The sequence below is a fragment of the Rhyacophila brunnea genome, unplaced genomic scaffold (genome assembly GCF_057557595.1).
Source record: "Rhyacophila brunnea isolate RB1 unplaced genomic scaffold, BYU_Rbru_1.0 scaffold_2, whole genome shotgun sequence".
Taxonomy (NCBI): domain Eukaryota; kingdom Metazoa; phylum Arthropoda; class Insecta; order Trichoptera; family Rhyacophilidae; genus Rhyacophila; species Rhyacophila brunnea.
This window is the reverse complement of record NW_028232859.1, coordinates 47,731,421-47,753,190: the sequence shown is the minus strand read 5'-3', so window position 1 is coordinate 47,753,190 and position 21,770 is coordinate 47,731,421. Positions and strand designations below refer to the sequence as shown.

At 31.1% G+C, this 21,770-nt stretch overlaps 1 protein-coding gene across 1 annotated transcript in view; it reads right to left on the bottom strand.

The window, feature by feature from the left end:
- LOC147072435 (uncharacterized) overlaps positions 1–21,770 on the bottom strand; it is a 107,038-nt gene that overhangs the window by 70,652 nt on the left and 14,616 nt on the right. The window contains exon 2 of the mRNA XM_085947318.1: positions 19,375–19,490. Coding sequence (XP_085803444.1) covers positions 19,375–19,490 — 116 coding nt within the window. The remainder of the gene's footprint in view (positions 1–19,374; positions 19,491–21,770) is intronic.

The window sequence follows — 21,770 nt, the reverse complement described above, 5'->3', positions numbered from 1 at the left end:
TAGGTAATATAGTTTTGTATTTTGTAATGAATGTAATTTTTATAACAAAATATTATATATCTGATTCTCGTTCATAAAACATAATGAATAAACCAACTGAATAAATATTGTGAATTACTCAATGAATAATTCACAATATTTGAGAATATAACATTTTTATATTGAATATAGTATATAATTTGAAAATACCTCAGATATAAATTAATTTATAATTACAAGATAAAAAGAACTTTTTATATACAATATTTTTAATTTTCTGTTGAACTATTATGCTCAATATGCTCAAACTTGTACTTGATATGAAGTAAATAAAAAACAAACAAACAAACAAATATAGAATACTGAAATGTCATTTTAATTTCCATAGTAACGCACGTATACATGAATAATTTAGTTGCTAGGATCACCCTCTTAGCAACTAGTAATAGTCTTTTACTTTTTATGGATTTTTCTGAAATAACTTTCCATACAAAACAGAATTAACTGAAAATGAATTCAATTCTGCTTAAAGATAGCTAAAAGTATTAAAAGAAAGCATTGGCATCGTGTTTTGATAAATATTCTAAAAGTTTCAAATGTCTAGCTAGTCGGGTTAGTTAAAAATGGATTGCAAGATTTGTACTGGACAAACAAGAATACGAGCTAATAAAAACGTTGTAAAAATCATTCAGATTGCCCATAATAAAATAATTACTCTTTATCATAATGTATAATTTACCCAGAGTCAATATTCGTCTTTTCATTTTTATACATTCATACATATAAAACCAATCTAGATTAATAATATTGTCCCGTAGCTCACCGTCGCAGAATTATGAATCACAGTCATCGAGTGGATCTGTTTTGTTCTCCTGCCTCTTTCAAATTAAGTTGTTACAAAATTTACGACTAATTGTATGACTACTGCTTTTATTATTGTATGTTTCTTGTTTTATATCGATTGTCTTCTTCATATTATATACTTTTTATTTTTCATCAGCATTTTTGATATTTTTCTTTTTAATCATTTTCAATAACTCTTCAAAATACTCTTTACAGCTGTATTTAAAATTTATTAGCTTTTTGTGTTTACCCTTTTTTTGGGACCATTGCAATATATTCGTTTATTTTTTATTCGCATTATACCTACTTCATGGCCCCCACAAGAGGGAGCTGAACGGGCGCTAGCCTGGGGGCCCGGGCTTAGGGAGGGCCCGGCGTGGCAGGTCGACTAGTTAAGTGAGATAAACACACATCACAAATTTTCTGCAATAGTAAAAAAGTCGCTTGCGGTGCTATTGTACTTCAAGAATATTAACATTTTCAAATATTTGTTTATGTGATGTTTTCAATATGATATAATATTTATCGGAAGTGAGATGGAATAAGGAACCGGAGGGTAGGTTGACTCCAATAATAAGAAGATTGATGCGTGAATGAAATGAACCCTGGTTTTATTATCTCCTTCCAAATTAATATCAATTTAATTATTACAGGTAAGTTTACAGATTATAATTTAGCAGAATTAAAGCACATGTGTGCGTTATGAGAAATTGCGAAGTCGATCGGGCGAAGTGGAACGATAACCTTACGGTTAAATCTTTGATAACTGACTGACATATTGATGTCATGTAATTGAGTGTTTTATACAGATTCGATACAATAGAAAATGCAGTTGTCACTATTTGCATATTGTGATATCTTGCTTACTAGGTTTATTTTGCAATGCATGGCTTGTTTGTAAATTGTCAATTAAGCAGTTTTAATAATTAGCAAGATTGATTTTCATATAAACAATTTTGTGCGTATCATGTGTTTTGTAAATTATAAATAATTGATTGATATAATTAAATGACAATTCACGTGTAAAAACTTATTTTAGGTATTTTTAGTGTGTTTCTAGACTAATAAAAATGTATATTTGTAAAATATTTTGAAGGGTCGCATGTTACTTGACTATCATAAAAAGAGGTCGTGATCAGTTCTTCATAATAGAATGCCGACAACTTAATAATTGAAATGGGTGTATTTAAAAACAATAAAAATCGCAAAAAATTCACGGAACGCCCTTAATTTTACCTTGAACCATGCCACTCCATATGCGACTACCATATAGGGAACACTAGTGTAGAATATCACACTGCCTTTAACCATAGCGATATGTATGGGGGCCCGCCAGATACTCTTGCCTGGGGGCCCGCTTCAGGATGTGGGGGCCATGACCTACCTACTTATTTTTTGTAATTATTATTGAATCTGTTACTTTACCTAAATAAATAAATATATAAATATTCTACCAGTATTAATAAAAATCAAAAAAGCAGTGTAATTTATAAATAAATAGTCTTTGGTTTTCTGTCACATTTTAGGTAACACTTTCTCTAAGTATATTATTTATTAATATTTTCCAGCGAGACGATTTTAAACCAAAATGATCACTGGTATTTTAATTATTAAATTGAGCAAAAATTGTTTCTAGGCCGCAAAATAATTTCGTAGTGGCAATGATCTCACACAGCCACAAAAGTTTTCAAACCATTTAATTATTCAAATACGAAATAAATTCTAAGCCACAGAATAAAATGAATAAATAGATAATAATTAAAACGCGATGCCTATTTAATTTATTACAATAGTAAAACAATTTTATACAAAAATGTCAAAGCAGATTTACAAACAGTAATTTAATTTCAAGAAAGTTTACTAAAAGTTATATCGAGAACATATTTATTGAATTATATAATAATATCATAATACGAGTTGCTCTTATATGAAGTATTCGTGTCCAAAGACTACTCATCTTTTATTGTATGCAAGGTTAACATTAGCGTAGGCCTAGACTACTAGAGTACTAAGTACAGTCTACTTTACTGTCAAGAATAGGAATTGAAATACCGAATTAAAATTCCAATACCGGTATTTCTGTATTTCCTTTTAATACCGGTATTCGTGGAATATATTATGAAAAAAAACAGAAGTATCAACCAATACATATAGATTTAAAAAACTACTTTAATATATTAATATTATCGACCGAAGATACTTGATGGGATTTGATTTTAAATTCTATTGGATTTTAGTTTTGTATTATTCCATTTGAGTCGTTTTTTGGGACCCGGGATTTGCCTTTCGGCATCTTAAGGCACTGTGTACACTCACCAAAAGGCAAATAAACACTGAAAAACGAATACTATTAACTCTAACTTATATAACCAATCATAACAATAAAGTAATTAAAAACTCCATTACCTACCTTTCAAGTCAAGGGTCACAATAAAAAATATAATAAATAAATTGTCAATTAATAGTTGAAGTGTTTGATCTTTTTTAATAATAATACACTCGACAAGTGTATAATAAATCGTCAAAACCCAATAAGAAATCATTTATAAACAATAAAAATACTACACTCAAGAGATGTAAAATCGTCCATTCATGTTAAACCTTGTATGTTAATTAATACATTTTGTTTCCACTTTCCATAAAGAATATATCGGTATTGTCCAATTTTTAAAACCGGTATTTTGGTATCGAAAAATACTGAGATACCGGTATTGTAATCCTTAGTCAAGACTGTAGTTAAGATAGTCTATATATCTAGTCCGGACCATGAGGGCAATAATTGAAGATGCGCAGACTGACGACGAGACGTCAGTTAGACAAAATTAATGATCTAGCTAGAGACCAAGCAAAGTGCTCTTAGATAAGTCTGACTACTAGCTGTATGTTTCCTTTTGTAATGCATACGAACATTCAGACTGAAAGAAAACAGTCTAACGCTTTGCCTTCTTGCTGCCAAAATCATTTGAGCATCCGCAGAGAAAAGACGTATTTTATGTTTCTCTATTTGCTGAATAATGCTTATGGAAGAGGATCAAACAGAACAATAAATCGATTAGATAGAAAAGCGTGCAATTCTTTACAATAAATTGGAAAAAAACATTCAGACATCAATTTAAAATAGTACAAATGGGTAGAAGTAACAGGTATAGGCTGGCGTAGATTTATGTCTTTATAAACAATGTAAGGTCCAATCAATTTTATTAAATACAAACATTCGAAAATATCCAACAAATTTTCGTAGATAATAAGTTTTTAGTTTTTTTAATTTATTAGTCTTTTACTATATTTGTACGTAACGCTAGAAAGCTCAGAAACAGCAGCCTCGTTGATATCCATTTTAATACTAACCAAGAAATCTATCGTAGTCTTAATAATTTGGACTGATTTGACTTAGTCTACGGTATGTATTAGTCAGCCTGTTTTGTCATATTTTTTTACGACAAAGACAAGTCTGACTAAATATTGTCTCGATTGTGGTATAGGCCTTAGATAATACTTTTAATAGAAGTAAAAGAAGTTATGCACACTATAAATAGTTAATTGACCATTTAAAACCACGGTATTGGAAAGTTTTCCTGGAATACTCAAAACACAATTTTGATTCTGAGCATTGCATTTTTTGTTTCTCTAGTAAAATGGAAATTATGTAGTTTTGTTAATTATTAGTTAGGTATGTACTATATCTAAATCAGTAAATTCGCATTTTAGACCTCATTTCCCATTGCAAGAAAACTTCTACGGGAATTGTCCGACATATCAGACAGTAAATCGCAAGTGAATAAAGTACTCCAAGTGTGATCGCGACAGTTTTTTAATGCTTCGTATACCCAAGTGTAAATATAATATTTGCGACAACTTTTGATAGACTTCGCACGTAATATGACTAGTTTTAGAATTGCTTGCAGCGATAATTATTTCACATGCAAGAGAACTATAGGCGGTCTTGTAGAAGTTTCTTGCAGTACATTATTGCTGTCAATATTGCAAGAATTTAATCGCCAGTGGAAACGGTAGTGCAAGTAACTTCTGCAAGACTTCCTAGAGTTTGCATGAAATTGGTAACGAGGCCCAACAATGTTATATTGAATTCCGTTCCGTCTTATGCTTTGTCGTGCTAGTTTCACGATATGGTATAATATTATAAAATTAAGTGCCGATTTTGTAAACAATTTATATACTTACATTGAAAAATACCTCTTCAGAATTATTTGAATTTTGTTTTGTAAATGTTTCTAGAAATTGTGGAATAACTGCATAGTAACAAAATTATAAAATATGTATTAACCCGTATAAAGTAACAACGCAGGACGGGCAAGTTTGAGTAAGATTATTTCGTGACTATATTCATACGCCCACGATGGCCGAGTGGCTTACGCGTTAGCTTATAATGTCGTGGATTCCAAGTCTATATACTAGGTCTAGTAAATACGCATATTGTTTATCAATTTGTGTTAATCTAATTTATTGTACAAGTGGCTAACATCAATTTTTCGTAAAAAAAAAACAGTTAATACAAACTGATGGAGGCTCATATTATTATTATCTTAATAAATTATTTTTTTCATTCAACTAATAAGACAAGATTTCAGAATGTAACGTTCTATATATTGTATAATATACATAATTTGAAAAAATATTAACAAATCTAAGTAAATTAAATAATGGAATTAGTAATTAAGGAAATAAATTATACCTACTCTAATTTAATATACTAAAACCGACAGCCAACATTATAACGCAATTCGATAAGAATTTCATGTAACAACTAGTAGTTAAAATTTTCGTAATTAACTAAGATGCCCGAAGTTTAATTGAAAAAATATAATGGCGCAAATCCAGCAAATACAGGTTCAAGTCCCGTCAGTTGTCGTATTTTTTTCTACAACATGATTTTTTCAAGTGTGTATATGCATGGGATGTTTTCAAATTATATATATTCCATATGATCATATTATTATTAGGATCGGACATGGCATAAAAAAAATCAATAAGTTTATTATAATATAATATGAGGCGTTTACAAATTATATAGCTTATTAAGAGAACAATTATTTTGCTACCATTCATTTACTTTGATAGTTTATTCCTAAATAGTAGTATAATTATTATACTAATAATTATTACATACTAAAAATATTATTTGAAAACGTTCAATAGATAGTATAATTACAAAGTAAAAAGGAATTTTTATATACAACGTTTTTAAATTTTCTGTTGAATTATTATGCTCAATATGCTCAAACTTGTACTTGATTTGAAGTAAATAAACAAACAAGTACTTATAGAATACTGAAATGTCATTTTGACATTTCATTTTGATTTCTATAGTAACGCACGTGTATATTAATAATTTAGTTGCTAGGACCACCCACTTATCAACCAATTATAGTTTTTTTTTTACTTTTTATGGATTTTCCTGAAATAACTTTCTATCCAAAACAGAATTAACTGAAAATGAATTCAATTCGGCTTAAAGATGGCCAAAAGTATTAAAAGAATTCATTGGCATCGTGTTCTGATATATTCTAAAAGTTTCAAATGTCTAGCTAGTCGGGAAGCTAGTTAAAAATTGATTGCAAGATTTGTACAACCACCGGAAAAACAAAAATACGAGCTAATAAAAACGTTGTAAAAAAAATGGCCCTGAATATCTAACTAATATAATATATATATTATTTACTATTAAAACTGTAAACGTTGCCATTTTTTTTCAAGAACAAGATAAAAAATAAAATATGAAAGGATTTAAGAAGGCGAAGTAAATTACAGGATGAAAGACATCACGTGAAGAGAGCCATTAGTAACCAGAAAAAATATGACATGAACTGAATAGTTGATGGTGGGGTTATAAAAAAAAGGTTTCCTACTGCCACTAGACTCTCTTAAGGGTTATTTGATAAATCTGGGGGGTGACAGTATCTAAAGTGGAGGGGTTGGCAAATCTGAATAGATATCAACAACTGGATTGTGGAGATTGTTCGGTCCAAGAAGCTGCGATCCTTAAAGGGGAAACTGAAGAGGATCGTTTCCATTAAGAACAAGGATTGAGAGTCCTTGAAGCAGCTATCTATTCGACGCCGTATTTATTATTGACGTCGATGTTTTTAGAGCGGCAAAAATGTTTTCCTGTTAAACGTGCATGTCACGCTTTCGGAACTGTCTGTTGCTTATTTTTATATAACGAAAACGAATTCCTTTTTGTGTTTATTTTTATAAAAAAGATATAACCATTCAATATATATAAAATAATCGAATGCGTATTATTTATTTATAATAAATGCTCATTAATTTTATCAATAACGGCATGAATATTTTTATAAGAATTTATCAGTTGGTAAGTTAAAAGATTGGGGTACATTGTACCCTAATCTTAGGGGTACATTGGTACGACCGCGTTACAAACACCCGAGTTTGTGAGCAGACACAACAGCCTTCGGTGATTGAAGTTATCACGAAGAGAAGATTTACGTGGCTGGGACATGTATTCCGGATGCCGCCAAAGAGTGCGGCACTTCGTACCCTTGTGGCACAGCCTCAAGGGTTCCGTCGCCGTGGCCGCCCCTCCCTCACCCTGCAGCGATGCTACAAAAGCGACCTACGTGCTGCAGGTCTGACATGGCGGGAGGCGCAGGAGTTGGCGTTGGACCGAGGGAAGTGGCGCCAACTTGTGCTTGCCCTATGCCCCAATGTTGGGACGTGACAGGGTGAAAGAAGAAGAAGAAAAAGTTAAAAGATTTTAAGGTAGAGTGAAAATTTAAATTTAAATGTAGAATTAATACAATAATAATTTAAAACTAATTGTCTTAATACACAGCTGCGCATCTATTCTAAACACAAGACTGCTTTCGGCCTTTACGGGAGCTAACTAGGGTAGAAAAGTATATTAGAAATATAAAAGATAATGTAATAATTACAATTACAAGTCGATAGCCAATCGTAGCTCAATTTGAGAAGCGCTTCAGAGAGTATCATAAGAGCCAATAATTAAAATTTGTCGTAATTCGCTGTTAATGTCGACAGCTTCAGCATAGTGGTCTATGTGCGGCGGGGCACCTGAGAGATGCAGGTTCGAATCTTATACTTACTTTTTAATTTTTTCAAAAAGACTTTTTCTATTGGTTATAATACATTTATTTTTCTCAGAAGTGTTTTCAAAATTATGTATGTTTAATACTTAGAATATTACATTCTTAAAACTAGTGAATTATTCGTTGAATAAAATATTACTTAATTAAATTTCAACGATCTTTAAAATTCTATTTCACCGTTCATATTTCAAAGCAAACAATATATTGATATTAATCCGTGAGTATCTCCGAATAAAAGATTATTGAAGTAACTGACTGCGTTACTATCACAACGTAATATGTTAATAATATATGAGTGGCTCACAAGCATAGTGAACCAAGTCCATTCTGGTTATTTTTGGGTAAGCTAGGTTCTAACAAAATATTTGAGTATTTCTAAATATTGTGTAAGGGTGTTATTGCAATTCTGAAGTGTTATTTAGAGTAAATTTAAGTTATTGCGTAAGGGAAATCATACCCTTACAGAATAAAAAATATGTTTGAACCTAGCTTACTTAAAAAAATTACAAGATAAAAAGAACTTTTTATATACAACATTTTAAATTTTCTGTTGAATTATTATGCTCAATATGCTCAAACTTGTACTTGATATGAAATAAATAAAAAATAAACAAACAAACAAATATAGAATACTGAAATGTCATTTTGACATTTCATTTTGATTTCCATAGTAACACATGTATATATTAATAATTTAGTTGCTAGGACCACCTCCTTAGCTACCAATAATAATCTTTTACTTTTTACGGATTTTTCTGAAATAACTTTCCATACAAAACAGAATTAACTGAAAATTAATTCAATTCTGCTTAAAGATGGCTAAAAATATTAAAAGAATGCATTGGCATCGTGTTCTGATATTATATTCTAAAAGTTTTACATGTCTCCAAAAGTTAGTTAAAAATCGATTGAAAGATTTTTGCTAGACAAACAAGCACCGGACAAACAAGAATACGATCTAATAAAAACGTTCTAATAACCAGAATGGACTTGGTTCACTATGCTTGTGAACCACTCATATACGAAATATCCTTTCATTCGTTGTCTAGATCTAGTATAAAATAGTAGTATGTCCACTAAGCCGATTCCCGGTCAAACACTGAAACGAGGAAGCATTGTGTGCGAAAAGTGATTAGACGGGTGACTACAAAATCCTTACCGAGTTATCTCTCGAGAAAGCATTAAAATCTAGCAGTGGGTAGGTAATCCGTATAATAAGAAATATAACAGAGATATCTGAACCGTTTAGCGATATATATTCATGGGTGAAATTGCCACACCGGTTTGATTAAGAATGCGATTATAATAAAATGTTCATAATATATAATATATATCAATAATAAAATAATAATGTTTTTAACAGTGGTTAATATCCTATAATATGCATATTATTTAACGTTATTTAACTAACGCCAAATCTTCTTCTTCTTCTTTCACCCTGTCATGACCAAGCATTGGGACATAGGCCAATCACAAGATCGCGCCATTTCATCGCCAACTCTTGCCACTCCCGCCATGTCAGACCTGCAGCATGTATCTTGATTTTGTAGCACCGCTGCAGAGCGAGGGAAGGACTTCGACGGAACCCTTGAGGCTATGCCACAAGGGCACGAAGTGTCGCACTCTTTGGCGGCATCCTGAACTCAAGTGCCAGCCACGTAAAGCGTCTCAATCACCGAAGGCCGCTGTGTCCGGTCACGAACTCGGGTGTTTGTAACGCGGTCGTACCAATGTACCTCTAAGATTCGGCGGAGACATCGATTCTCAAAGCTCAAAAGCCGATACCCTTGAAGCTTAGTAAGATGCCATGTCTCACAGCCATACAGGTAGCACGCACGCGTTAAACAAACATTCGGTCCTCACATAATACAGCCTTGACCTCCATGCGACTCCAAATTGGTTGAATCCAGACATTAATGCCAACTGGTTAATATAATGTAAATTGTACGTATTTAGTTTGCCGTATAACAGTTCACCTTGAGCTGTTGTACCGCAAGAAACACAAGACCGTGTTGCATTGAGATCAAATTCATGTCAAAATAAAACATTTGCACATCGATTTTATTTTTCAGACTGTTTTACCTCTCATGGATTTCAATTTACAATTTGTAACGTTTGTGCGGAACACAGGTCAATTAGATAATAGCATAATTTCGTAACGTATATCTTCACGCAATACGACATTGTAACAGGTAGCTGTTTTATTTAATTATTATGTTTATTTTTTTCAATACAATTTTTTTTACGACTATTAAGTGTAGTCATGTGCATGAAATTTTGTTACATTCTCCCGTATCTAAAAAAATCTACATAATATGCAGCATCACAGTTCACTGTGAGATGTTGCATTGGAAACCGATGCTTATTACAACGTTTTTATTACCTAGTATTCTTGTTTGTCCGGTGGTTGTTTGTCTAGTACAAATCTTGCAATCGATTTTAACTAACTTCCCGACTAGCTAGACATTTGAAACTTGTAAAATATATTAGAACACGATGCCAATGCATTCTTTTAATACTTTTAGCCATCTTTAAGCAGAATTGAATTCATTTTCAGTTAATTCTGTTTTGTTTGGAAAGTTATTTCAGAAAAATCCGTACAAAGTAAAAGACTATTATTGGTTACTAAGTGGCCCTAGCCACTAAAATATTAATATATACGTGCGTTACTATGGAAATCAAAACGAAATGTCAAAATGACATTTCAGTATTCTATATTTGTTTTTTTAGCATATTGAGCATAATAATTTAACAGAAAATTTCAAAACGTATATAAAAAGTTCTTTTTATCTTGTAATTATTTTATCATTGAGATCTAATTCATGACTAAATAAAATACGTAATAAAAACTACCGGAATACAATAAAAAGAGACTTTATGTAATCAAAATTTTGAATGATTAAAAGTAGGTTAGCAAGTAAGCACTTATAAGTAGGGAATCCAATCCCGAGCCAAAATTCTGATCCCGGGATTTCGGGATTACAATTTGACAATCCAGGGATCCCGGGACTGGTCCCGGGATTGGCAATTTTTGTCCATTGTTAATATAAAATATTTATATTTACAAATAACATTGATGAAATCGGTCAAAAATAAATCTAGTATAATATTTATACTATTTAAGACATTTATTGTTAATATTGTATACGTTCGATCTTGTAAATACACAAGTTTAATGGAGTAAATAATATTTTAATATAAATAATAATGTGAATTTAATATGAGATTGCTGTTCCTGATAGTAAAGACTTAATGAATGGATTAGCGAGATTTAAAATAGTAAAGCAAATAATCATGGCGTACTTATGGCTTTTCCGCTTCATAAATCTAATAATTAGTCAGCCAAATATGAAACTGCCGTAAAACGTATGATATCATGGTATAATTACTTTGTGCGAAGCATTGTTTTTTCCAATCTTCCTCATTTTTAATAATTCATGTGAAAAAATAAAATGAATCGGCAACCTACACATGGGTATAAATCAAACTTCATTCAAACTCAGTTTATTTCTAATGTAGTTTTATTTTCGCTTTTATTTTATTTTCCATAAAAATGGATAAAAAATCAATCCCGAAATTACGGGATTATGTTTATCAATCCCGAGATTCATAGGTATCGAAAATAGCTCGCGATCCCGGGATTGGAATCCCTACTTATAAGTATCAAGTCGTATCTTTCCGATATTTTGATAATATTGTAATAATGACAGGAGTATTAAGTATCAGATATTTGATAAAATTAATAAAATTGGAACATTTTTTAAATACTCCACAAAAAACGCGTCATTTTTTATTCAAATGCTATACGGCTATCACTTTATAGTACGATAACTCTCACGGGAAACTCATTTAGATTCAGCGAGTTGATTGCCCATCAACTGTCGGAATACTAAAAAATACATTTTGTGGGTTCATTATTTAATATTTTAAATTATTAAATTTTATTCATAGAAATGACTGGGTTTATTTGAATAATATAAAATATGACCAAAAAACGTTCGCTATAGAAGAAAACTTCACGTTATGTTAGGTTTACAACATTTGGCACGTATGACTGGTTTTATTGCTTTTTTCATTTCTTGCCGGCCGAAAAAAGATGCGAAGCCTTACAAGTGAGTTCTTTCTTGTTTTCCTTTTCCAAGGTAACTCAAAAAATACTACCGCTACAAGAAAGTAAACATACGCACTACACAATAGAGAAAGGTTTTTACAAGCGTGCTAAAAATGAAACCAACTGTGTATTTTGTACTAATCAGAAACACAATTTGTAAAGCATTCTATACGACAGGTTTTGATTTAAAATACTGAAAGTTTTTGTCAAAAAAACATTTAAATGAACAAATTTTTTGTCTGTTTGAGGTTTTTAAATACAGATGTTTTTTAAATTCAGTAAAAAATAAGGTAAGTATACCAATTAAAGTACGCAACCCTAAAAACAAAATAATAAAATACATCATTTTAAACAACCGCTGAAACATACCGATAAGATAAATTTGTTCGAAAATTATTTGTACCAAAAATAAAATCTTAACATAAAACATTTTCCATAATATCTTTGAAATGAAGATTACGTAGTTAAGACCACAACAACACAATAAAATTCATGTCAATAGGTTAGAATGAGTGCAAAAACATTTTATAAAATCATCTATCTATCTTTCAACAATTTTATTAATTACTTTCATATTGACTTACGTAATTCGAGTGCTTAAAGTCAAACAACGTTATCTACAAAAAACAACGCTATGTCAATCTTTTCTAATTTCTTCTTAAATCGTCTGTAAAGTTTAACGTTAACTACATAAGTTACCCTTGTCTTCATTTTTTTTTTAAACTATTCCTATTAATTTTAACATAGTCATAAGCAAGATAAATGTACAATACACAATAAATTATAAAATATGAACATTAGGTTTTAAATAAACATTTCCCTTGTTGAATTACAAGAATTTTAAAAAAAACGATTTTTGGCTCTCCTGTAAAGTTGCACTTTTGTAGATAGTGTTTAACATTAAGCCTTCGAATTAATCTTCTCAAATGGTAACATTTGAAAATTTAATCCTTAGAAACTCGGCGTACTATTTTTGACTTTATTCTCATCTTTAAAGTAATTAATATGATTGCCCACAATTATATATATTCGTTCTCATAATATATTTTCACTTTTATACTTAACGTAATATAGTATTATATTACAGTAATCTAGGTTACTACTTGTTACTTGGTTACTTGCTTGTTTCAAATGAAGTTCCTCCAATGTTACGATTAATTTTATATCTGGACGACTGCGTTTTTGATTGTATTTTTCTTTTCTTATATTGCCTGTCTTCTTATATACTTTTTTTATGTATTTCTGTATTGTTTCTATTTTTATGTAAATATGTTTTTCTTTTTTAACCATTTTCAATAACTCTTCAATATATTCTTCGTAACTGTATTTAATATTTGATCTATTATGCTTCTTGTATACATCTGTAATTGGAACCATTACACATTTTCACTATTGTATACTTATTTTCTGTAATAATTGATCATTTTGGTTAACCTGATAACAATACTACGAGGTCTTATAGCTGAACCCTACGGAATCCATCGTCATTAGTGATCCTATATCAAGTTTTCGCAATTCTACAAGAGTCATCTACATTTATTTTTACAGGGATCGTATGGCAAGAGACGTTAAATGGTTTTAATCTAAGAGTAATAAGACTACCGTAATTTTGACATTTATTTTGCATTTTTAATATATTATTTTATTAATTTGACACATATTACTTTGACTAGTGCGTATAAAAATTAAATCATTTTTTTTCAACATCCTGCTTATAATGTTTTAAAAGTATATTCTTAAGTGTTTTATATTGGAATATATAAGACAATTTTTCCATTATCAGTTTGAAACTTGATCTAAAAATAAAATTAACAAAGAAAATCTTGATCAGAGTGTGTGCGTAAGTTTTTTTTTCTAAATGCGAACTTTTCTTAGGCACTTATCGTATCTTATATTTTTTGCGAGAAAACTAAAGTAACAAGACTGTATCTTTTGATGGAAAACTTATCTGAAAACTTCAGCAGTTTTAGTTTAGGTACCTATTAGAAAAACAAAAAATATCTACTAAAGCCAGATATCTTAAGAATATCGTTACTTTTGGTTAGCTACTTCAGCGATATGTCAATAGGGCGTTTGGTCAAAATGTGTTATATGGACTTAGACTGTTTAGAATGTCATCTTCAAAGTAACAAAAGTGCGTTAGCAAAAAATATTCCGTTATTAAATTTCAAATAACTATTTTTTGTAGGGTATTGGAAAATATATCATTAATAGACAATAAAAAAATATCAAGTATGACGAGATTGCTCGCAGAATAAAACTGACATAAAGCATATTTGAGCATTCAATTCATTTATTTTACATATTGTGGACATTACAAATTATAAGTTTAAGACGTTCACAACATGACATTAAAAAACAACGAAATATTATTAAAACAATATTAGGTACATAACAAAAGAGATAGATCAGTATTAAGTTATTCTACATTATAAATATGTAAATACAAAAAAATATATAGGTACCTTGAAGTACACCAGATGAGTTAAGCAGACCCTATTTTAAGAATTTATAAAATAACGTCCACCTATACTCATCCTCATGTAGATGGAATATATCAACATCCGAAGAGATTTGGTTAAACAGAGTTATTGCCCTCCCAATTGGCATCACCAATGGCAGGTTAGTTCTGCTCCTCGGGAGAACAAACAACTGATGCTCCCGATTTCTAAGATAGTTATCAGGGATACACAAGTCAATACTACCAAAAATGGCAGAGTTCTCATTCACACCACGTATAAGTCGAAAAAATACGTGGCCAAATATTGATATCTTCTAGCACTTAAACTACAGTATGTAAGCATACCTAAGAGAAAGTCAGTTGGATGTGAGCATGTGAGCTGCATCTTCAAAAGTGACCTCTCATATTGTCTTAAGCCTTAAGTGGTCAACGAATATCTTCTATTAGTGCTTAAGTAGGCATGACAATGTTCATATTGGGCATATCGCGGAAAAAACACAAAATAAATCAATGGATAAGGAAAAAGATAAAAGTATGCGATATTGGTCATTTCTGTTGAAATGGAATAGACAACCACAAGGACGCCCTCCCGCTGGATAAGCGAATTTATAATGTTTGTTGAATTTACGTGTCAGCAAAGACTGAGATAAGTGAAAAAGCTAGGGTAGGCCTTGATCATGCAGTGTATCGGCCCTGGCTGATGATAATGATGAATTAATCAAAATATTATTTTTAATTATTCACCTGTTAAGTTTGAAATGCTCATAATATATTATGTAATACACCATAGAATATAAATATAATATCAATAGCCCAGTATTGAACAGTAACAACTCAAAAATCGTAGTTTTGAGATAATCATGTTTTAATATTTGAATATTTTACAATGCGCAAGATTTGAAAGGAGAAGTTTTAAAAGGAAATATGTCAGAATGTATCTATTCGAAATTGAAACGTATGGTGACTCGCCAGGTTTAAATGGAAACAATTCGAAATGGATCTGTACAAAACTGGTTTTATTTGAATGTTTGTAAAATATCATATGGGTTTTTTGGCTCTAAAGGTATCTAAATTGTTTTATTCGAATTGTTTCTGTACAAAACTGACAAGAGTTCATTTTTATGAATATGTTGATACCAATATCGCAAAATGTCAATTTTTTTACTTGTTACTGTTCAATATCGATATCAATTATATCAGTTCAATATCGAACACCCACGGTGGCCGCGCGGCTTAAGCGTTGGATTATAACGCCGTGGGTCCCAGGTTCGAATCCTGGGTCTGGCAAGTACACATATTGTTTTTCAATTTGTGTGTGAGTCAGGGTATGGACCTAATAGGTTGAGCAAGTGGCTGACATCCATTTCTCGTAAAAACAAAATCTGTTAATACAAACCTCTACTCTATGGAGGCCCATATGATCCTATTAAGATCGCACATGGTCGGGGTTCAATATCGATATTAATAAAATTATAAATCAAATATCAGCATCTTTCACACTCATCGGACAACTTATACTGTAGAATCTTCAGTAGATTTTATAAGTACAAGTTACTGTGATATTCTGTCGAGCATAATATGGGTAAATAATAATTTAATCTAACCAGATACAATATTGAAAAAAAAACCAATACCAAATCACATAAAATCACCGTGAAAAAAATACTGCATGGGCGCGTGACCTTTATACTAGATAATGTAGCAAGTTGTGTGTCTACTTCTTTTTATTATGCGAAGCTACGTATCGGCAATCGGCACATAAATCCTATAGTAAACAAGATGAGTTTTCACAGTATAAATCCTCTTCGAGTATGTTATGACACGTATCTAGCCAATCACGAAAACGCTTGCGAAAATAATGGATTTTAAGATATAGCAACATTCTTCTGCTACGAGTAATCATATTCTTATTATATGAAGTGAAAAAAAGAATGCTAGTCAGAAAATAAGATACAAGCTTTTATAAAATAAAAATCTTTACGATATTAAATAAAATATTGTAGGTAAATGTTTTTTCAAGAAATATAATCAAAATAAAGTCAAAACACAACTAGTTTTGGTAATATTTTGCGATTCTGTAGTTTAAAGTAACATGCCCCAGCTTTTTGTTAAATTTGTAACATTTTTGAACTTTGACGTCGTCTTTCTAGACAAGGTTAGTATTTCGTGATACATTAATTTAAATTTACAAAATAACGTCTTTAATATTGACGAAATTGGAAGTAGAAAATGTCTCACATGTATTGTTGTAAAAAAGTTAACGTATTTATAGTAATTGTATTGGTAAATCTCACCGCCTAGATTGCGGTCTCCAAAAGTCCAACCGGTAGATAAAAAAAATATACATTTTTATCTTGCATGCATATTTTTTTATGTAATTCCATATTATGAGTGGTATAATATATATAATATATATATATTCTTCCTCATTTTTCTCATGTAATTTTTTTATGTCATTTCTTTATATTTATGTTATTCTCAATCTCTATCTTGTTAGGATTAACTATATTATAATGTATATATGGAAACTTTGCTGGTTGCAATAACTTTTCATTATTATATTTTAAATTTTTGTAATCAATATGTAACTGTTTGTTTCCTTAATAAATAAAATAAAATAAAAAAATAAAATATATACATAATATATTCAAAAATATTGTTTTTCTAAACAAGAATTTTCTGAATTGAAAAAGAATGTGATAAACATAATATTATATCATATTGACACCCACGGTGGCTGCGCGGCTTAAGCGTTGGACTATCACGCCGTGGCCGTCTCAGGTTCGAATACTGGGTCTGGCAAGTACACATATTGTTTTTCAATTTGTGTGTGTCAGGGTATGGACCTAATAGGTTGAGCAAGTGGCTGACACCCATTTCTCATAAAAAACAAAATCTGTTAATACAAACCTCTACCCTGTAGAGGCTCAAATGATCCAATTAGGATCGGACATGGTCGAAAAATAAAATATTAAGACACTACTTTGCGTCAATCCCGTCTGGTACTGAAAGACTCATTATTGTATGTGGTTTGCGAATATGTTTATCTTAAATCCAGCATCTCTGATAGATTAATAACATATTTATGTATATTTATTCTTTTTAACACTACAACGGGCCATGAAGCCCAATGATAATAGTGTAGTGAAACAGTAGGGTATTTAGTAATAGAAGCGAAACCATCACAAACACTCAAGCTTTGACAAAATCACAAAAATGTAAATTGTGATCTGTCTGAGAATCGACTCGGGTTAGAAAAGAGAAATGGGGTGCGGAAAGTGATTGTTGAAAATTTTGTTATTTTATCAAAGTTAACTTAATTATCAAACTGATAATCATCAATGAGCTTGACTCTCCTCGATTTTCCTGATAAAGATTCTTAAGTTTTTTTTGGTCATATAGCGGTATAGCTATAGCCTTTAAAGACGATGATAACCTGATGAATCTAGTGGAAGGTATTTAATGAAATTAAATATTGGAATGAACGAGAAAAAACTCCAACAGGCTCTACATTTCGTTGAATGCCAAGAAGAATAGATCTTACCTGTTAAGAAGAGTGCTGCCCGAAGCACAAAATATCATCCCTATCACGATATTTAATCATGAGTTTTAGAAGAATTTTAGAAGAAGAAGAAGAAACAAAATTTTCTTAACTCCGTAAAATAATATCTCTGTAGTTTATTAATGTTATGGGCGGGAAATGTATCGAGGAAGAATTCAAATTATTTATACTATGCCTAGCTCGCATATTATGATTAATAATTCTTGGAATATAAACAAACATTTTATGAATATCATTATGTTGGTATATTAATACTTTGGACGCGGAAGACGCACACGCTGCGTAATGACCAGGCGGCCGATCGATGTAATTAACGTGCATTTTAAAGGGGGCAATTAAAATCTCATTATCTCTTCAGCAGCGAAAGCGTTAAGGTAATATTAAAGTCTACCGATTTAGATATTATCAAATCACATTATTTTCATTACCCACATTCCATACTCTATATATTATTATTTGATTTATAAAATAGTACATAGTTAACGTTTACTGGAGGTTATTTTCAAGACTTGCGTATTTATAACTGCCTAAATTTAATTCAAGTTTACATTATTCGATTAAGTTTATTGGAAAACCTTTATTATAATTCTGAACGAGAAGGGAAAAGGGATAACGAAATAAAGATTTAGTTTTAAGTCAACTTTATATGAAGACCTCTGTGTAAATTTTACTTATAATTCAGCGGCATCCATTTCACTCATATATTTTATCATTACTTATGTTTTTTAACCAAGAGATGTCACGGAGACTTGAAGCTTTTGAGATATGGCTGGATAGACGCATCCTCAAAATTTTTTGGACTGACCGGGTGACAAATGTTGAAGTTCTCAATCGAACGGGGAAGGACCGAGAAGTTCTACGTAGTATCAAAACCAGGAAACTACAGTACCTCGGCCACATTATGAGAGGACAAAAATACAACATTCCCCAACTTGTCATTCAAGGAAAGATCAATGGGAAGCGTAGCAGAGGACGGCGCCGCATTTCGTGGCTTAAGAACCTCCGTGATTGGTACGAGTGCAGCCCCACCGAACTCTTCCGGGTAGCACAATAAGAAGAAGAAGGTTTTTTTTTATTTATATCTTATCTCGGTTTTCTTTTCGCGCACAAAATTATGTGCGTTTATTGCTAGGTATATCAATTAATACATACCATAATATATGAAAATTATTAACAACACAACTAATACAACATTCATTTTAATAAGAAATTTCTAGTTCATAGAATTCATTAAAATAAATTTATAATATTCCTATTTATAAATAAAATATGACATCACGTCTTTTACCATCTAAATCGGGAATACAATATTTTAGAAGTTTTCGCCTACCTGTTTCCCCGAAAATCCTTCGTTAACGCTGAAGTGCTCTCGATTTAGGAGGGTGAAAGTGAAATCCACATAGACCCTCATCCCTTCTGAGGCGTTTCTCCATACCAGATATACACCTGAAAAAAAAATGAAAAAAAAAATCGTCAAGAAAAGTTGTGGACATTTCGGGATATACCTAAGTACCTACATTAAAAATATTAAAACTCAATTTCCCTTATAATTTATTTAATATTACTATTTTATTATATTTAATCTTCTAATTCAGTTATTATTTTGTTTTATAAATATTGTTAATACAGTTACATATTATTGTTTATTTTTTCTCCTCACAACATGTTGTGAACGTCTTAAATACAGCGTGGTTATTCTGACCGACATTCGGTCTGATCTACAAAATAATTAGCTTAACAGAGACGCATAAATTTTCCTGCATTTTTTCCGTAGTAAGTAAGACATGCGTCATATTTTTGAAGTATATATGACCAATAATTTCAATAACCATTCAAAATATCAATAATAACAAAAATCTCAGATAAAATAATATATTGCCAGAATAACCACATTATTCAAAATAAAATTCTATTTTCTTATTGATAATTATTTATTAAACGATTATTTTTCGAATCCTTTTCTTCAAGGCATGCTAGCCTTTCACTCTCTTGAAACTTGTAGGTCACTTCTGCTCTTAAGACATCAGTGAAACGGCAAATAATTTTCAACTATAGGCGCGACGAAATTTTGGACTCGCTGGCATTCGGAGAACGAACGTCGAGGTGTGAATACGTCAATTTGTTTCGTGATGGCGACGGGGGTATTAATTCTTAAATCGTCTAAAGATGACTAAAAACGTTACCCATTTACTTGAAAAAGAAAACATGTCAATGAATATATTATTATTGTTACTAATAGAACAATAAACAAAACATTAAATGGACGCATGTTGGATTTATATGACAAATTATATTTTGGTCGGCATGCATCATTTGCACCCGCGAACCGTAATCCACGCATCACCTAGCCACGATCTTTTTAGACCATGCCTCAACTGAGGTATAGCCTTAAAGCATGTTTTACTGCTCTCACGTTGTTTAGTTTCCAATTGTATTATTCTGTAAAATTTGAATTTATATGCACCTGACAATTACTAACATACCATCACCTATTTTGAATGAAAACTGTCCCCGAGTCAGGCTTATCAGACACCAATAGTGTGGGCTATGGACCTGGTCAATGCACTCCCTAGAGATGTAAACATTTTTAGTTAGGCAATATGTATTTTGTCTTTAAAATTCTACTTTATTGTTTATTTTATATAAAATCATATTTTGGCTTTAAAAGAGACCCATAGATGGCGCTGCCTATTCGCTGGACACCGCAAGCGCTATGTAAACAGGTTAGGATTTAACTCTATATAGAGACGTTATTTCAAAAAGAGACCCATATATGGTGCTGCCCATTGACTAGACGCCGCAAGCACAGTGTAGAGTGTAGACGGATTAGGTTTTATCTCTATTGACTCCATAATTGAAATCTCTTGCAGATTTCTCACAATATTACAGCCAGTCAGCTTCAGTCTGATTATCTCTAACCTTTGAGATGAAAGCACCTTATACTGTCGATATTCGTTTCTAGTGATAAGTGTGGTTTCTAGTTATCAAATGTGATACCTACCTAAACTGAACTAATCCTTTGGCAAGTTCATCTGGTTATTTGGTCGAGCGAGTAATCTTATCTTGTTAATCTGTTTTCGTGTACCGTGCGAAGTATTCTCTGTTATTGTTGATTAATCTCTGTGAATAAATACTAAAACCGGAAGTGTTTCTATTTTATAAATACTATAACTGGCGACCAATGTGGGCCAAAGTGTTTTTATTTTATTAATAAATAAAAAACCATTCTATAGCTTGTTTTTTTACTAACTTCATTTACCTGTTCTTATCATTCTAAATGTCATAAATTAATTATTTTTTATAAATATACTCAGTATGTTTTTTTTAAATAAATATTTCATTCGAAATTTGTATTAAGTATCTCTTTCCAAAAAAATCTCAAATACTGACTATTTTACAAAGCAATAAATAATAATCTAGAATCTTAATTTAAATAATTATGATTAAGTTTTCATTTCGCGGGCAGTGTGAATAATAAATAGTCATATTATCAATCAGCACTCTCTAAATTAAAACAACATTCGCTTATTATTTTTTTGATAAAAGAATTTAGCAAACAGCGAGCGGTTTTTTTATAATGAATAACAAATATTTATGTTGATGATTACTGAGCAAGTATAATTTATTCATAATGCCGGAATAGCGAAGTGGGTGTGATTTGCAATTTCCGTTCTGGGCGCCTGCAAACCAAAACCTTTCCGCGGCAAACATTATTTGCTGAAATGT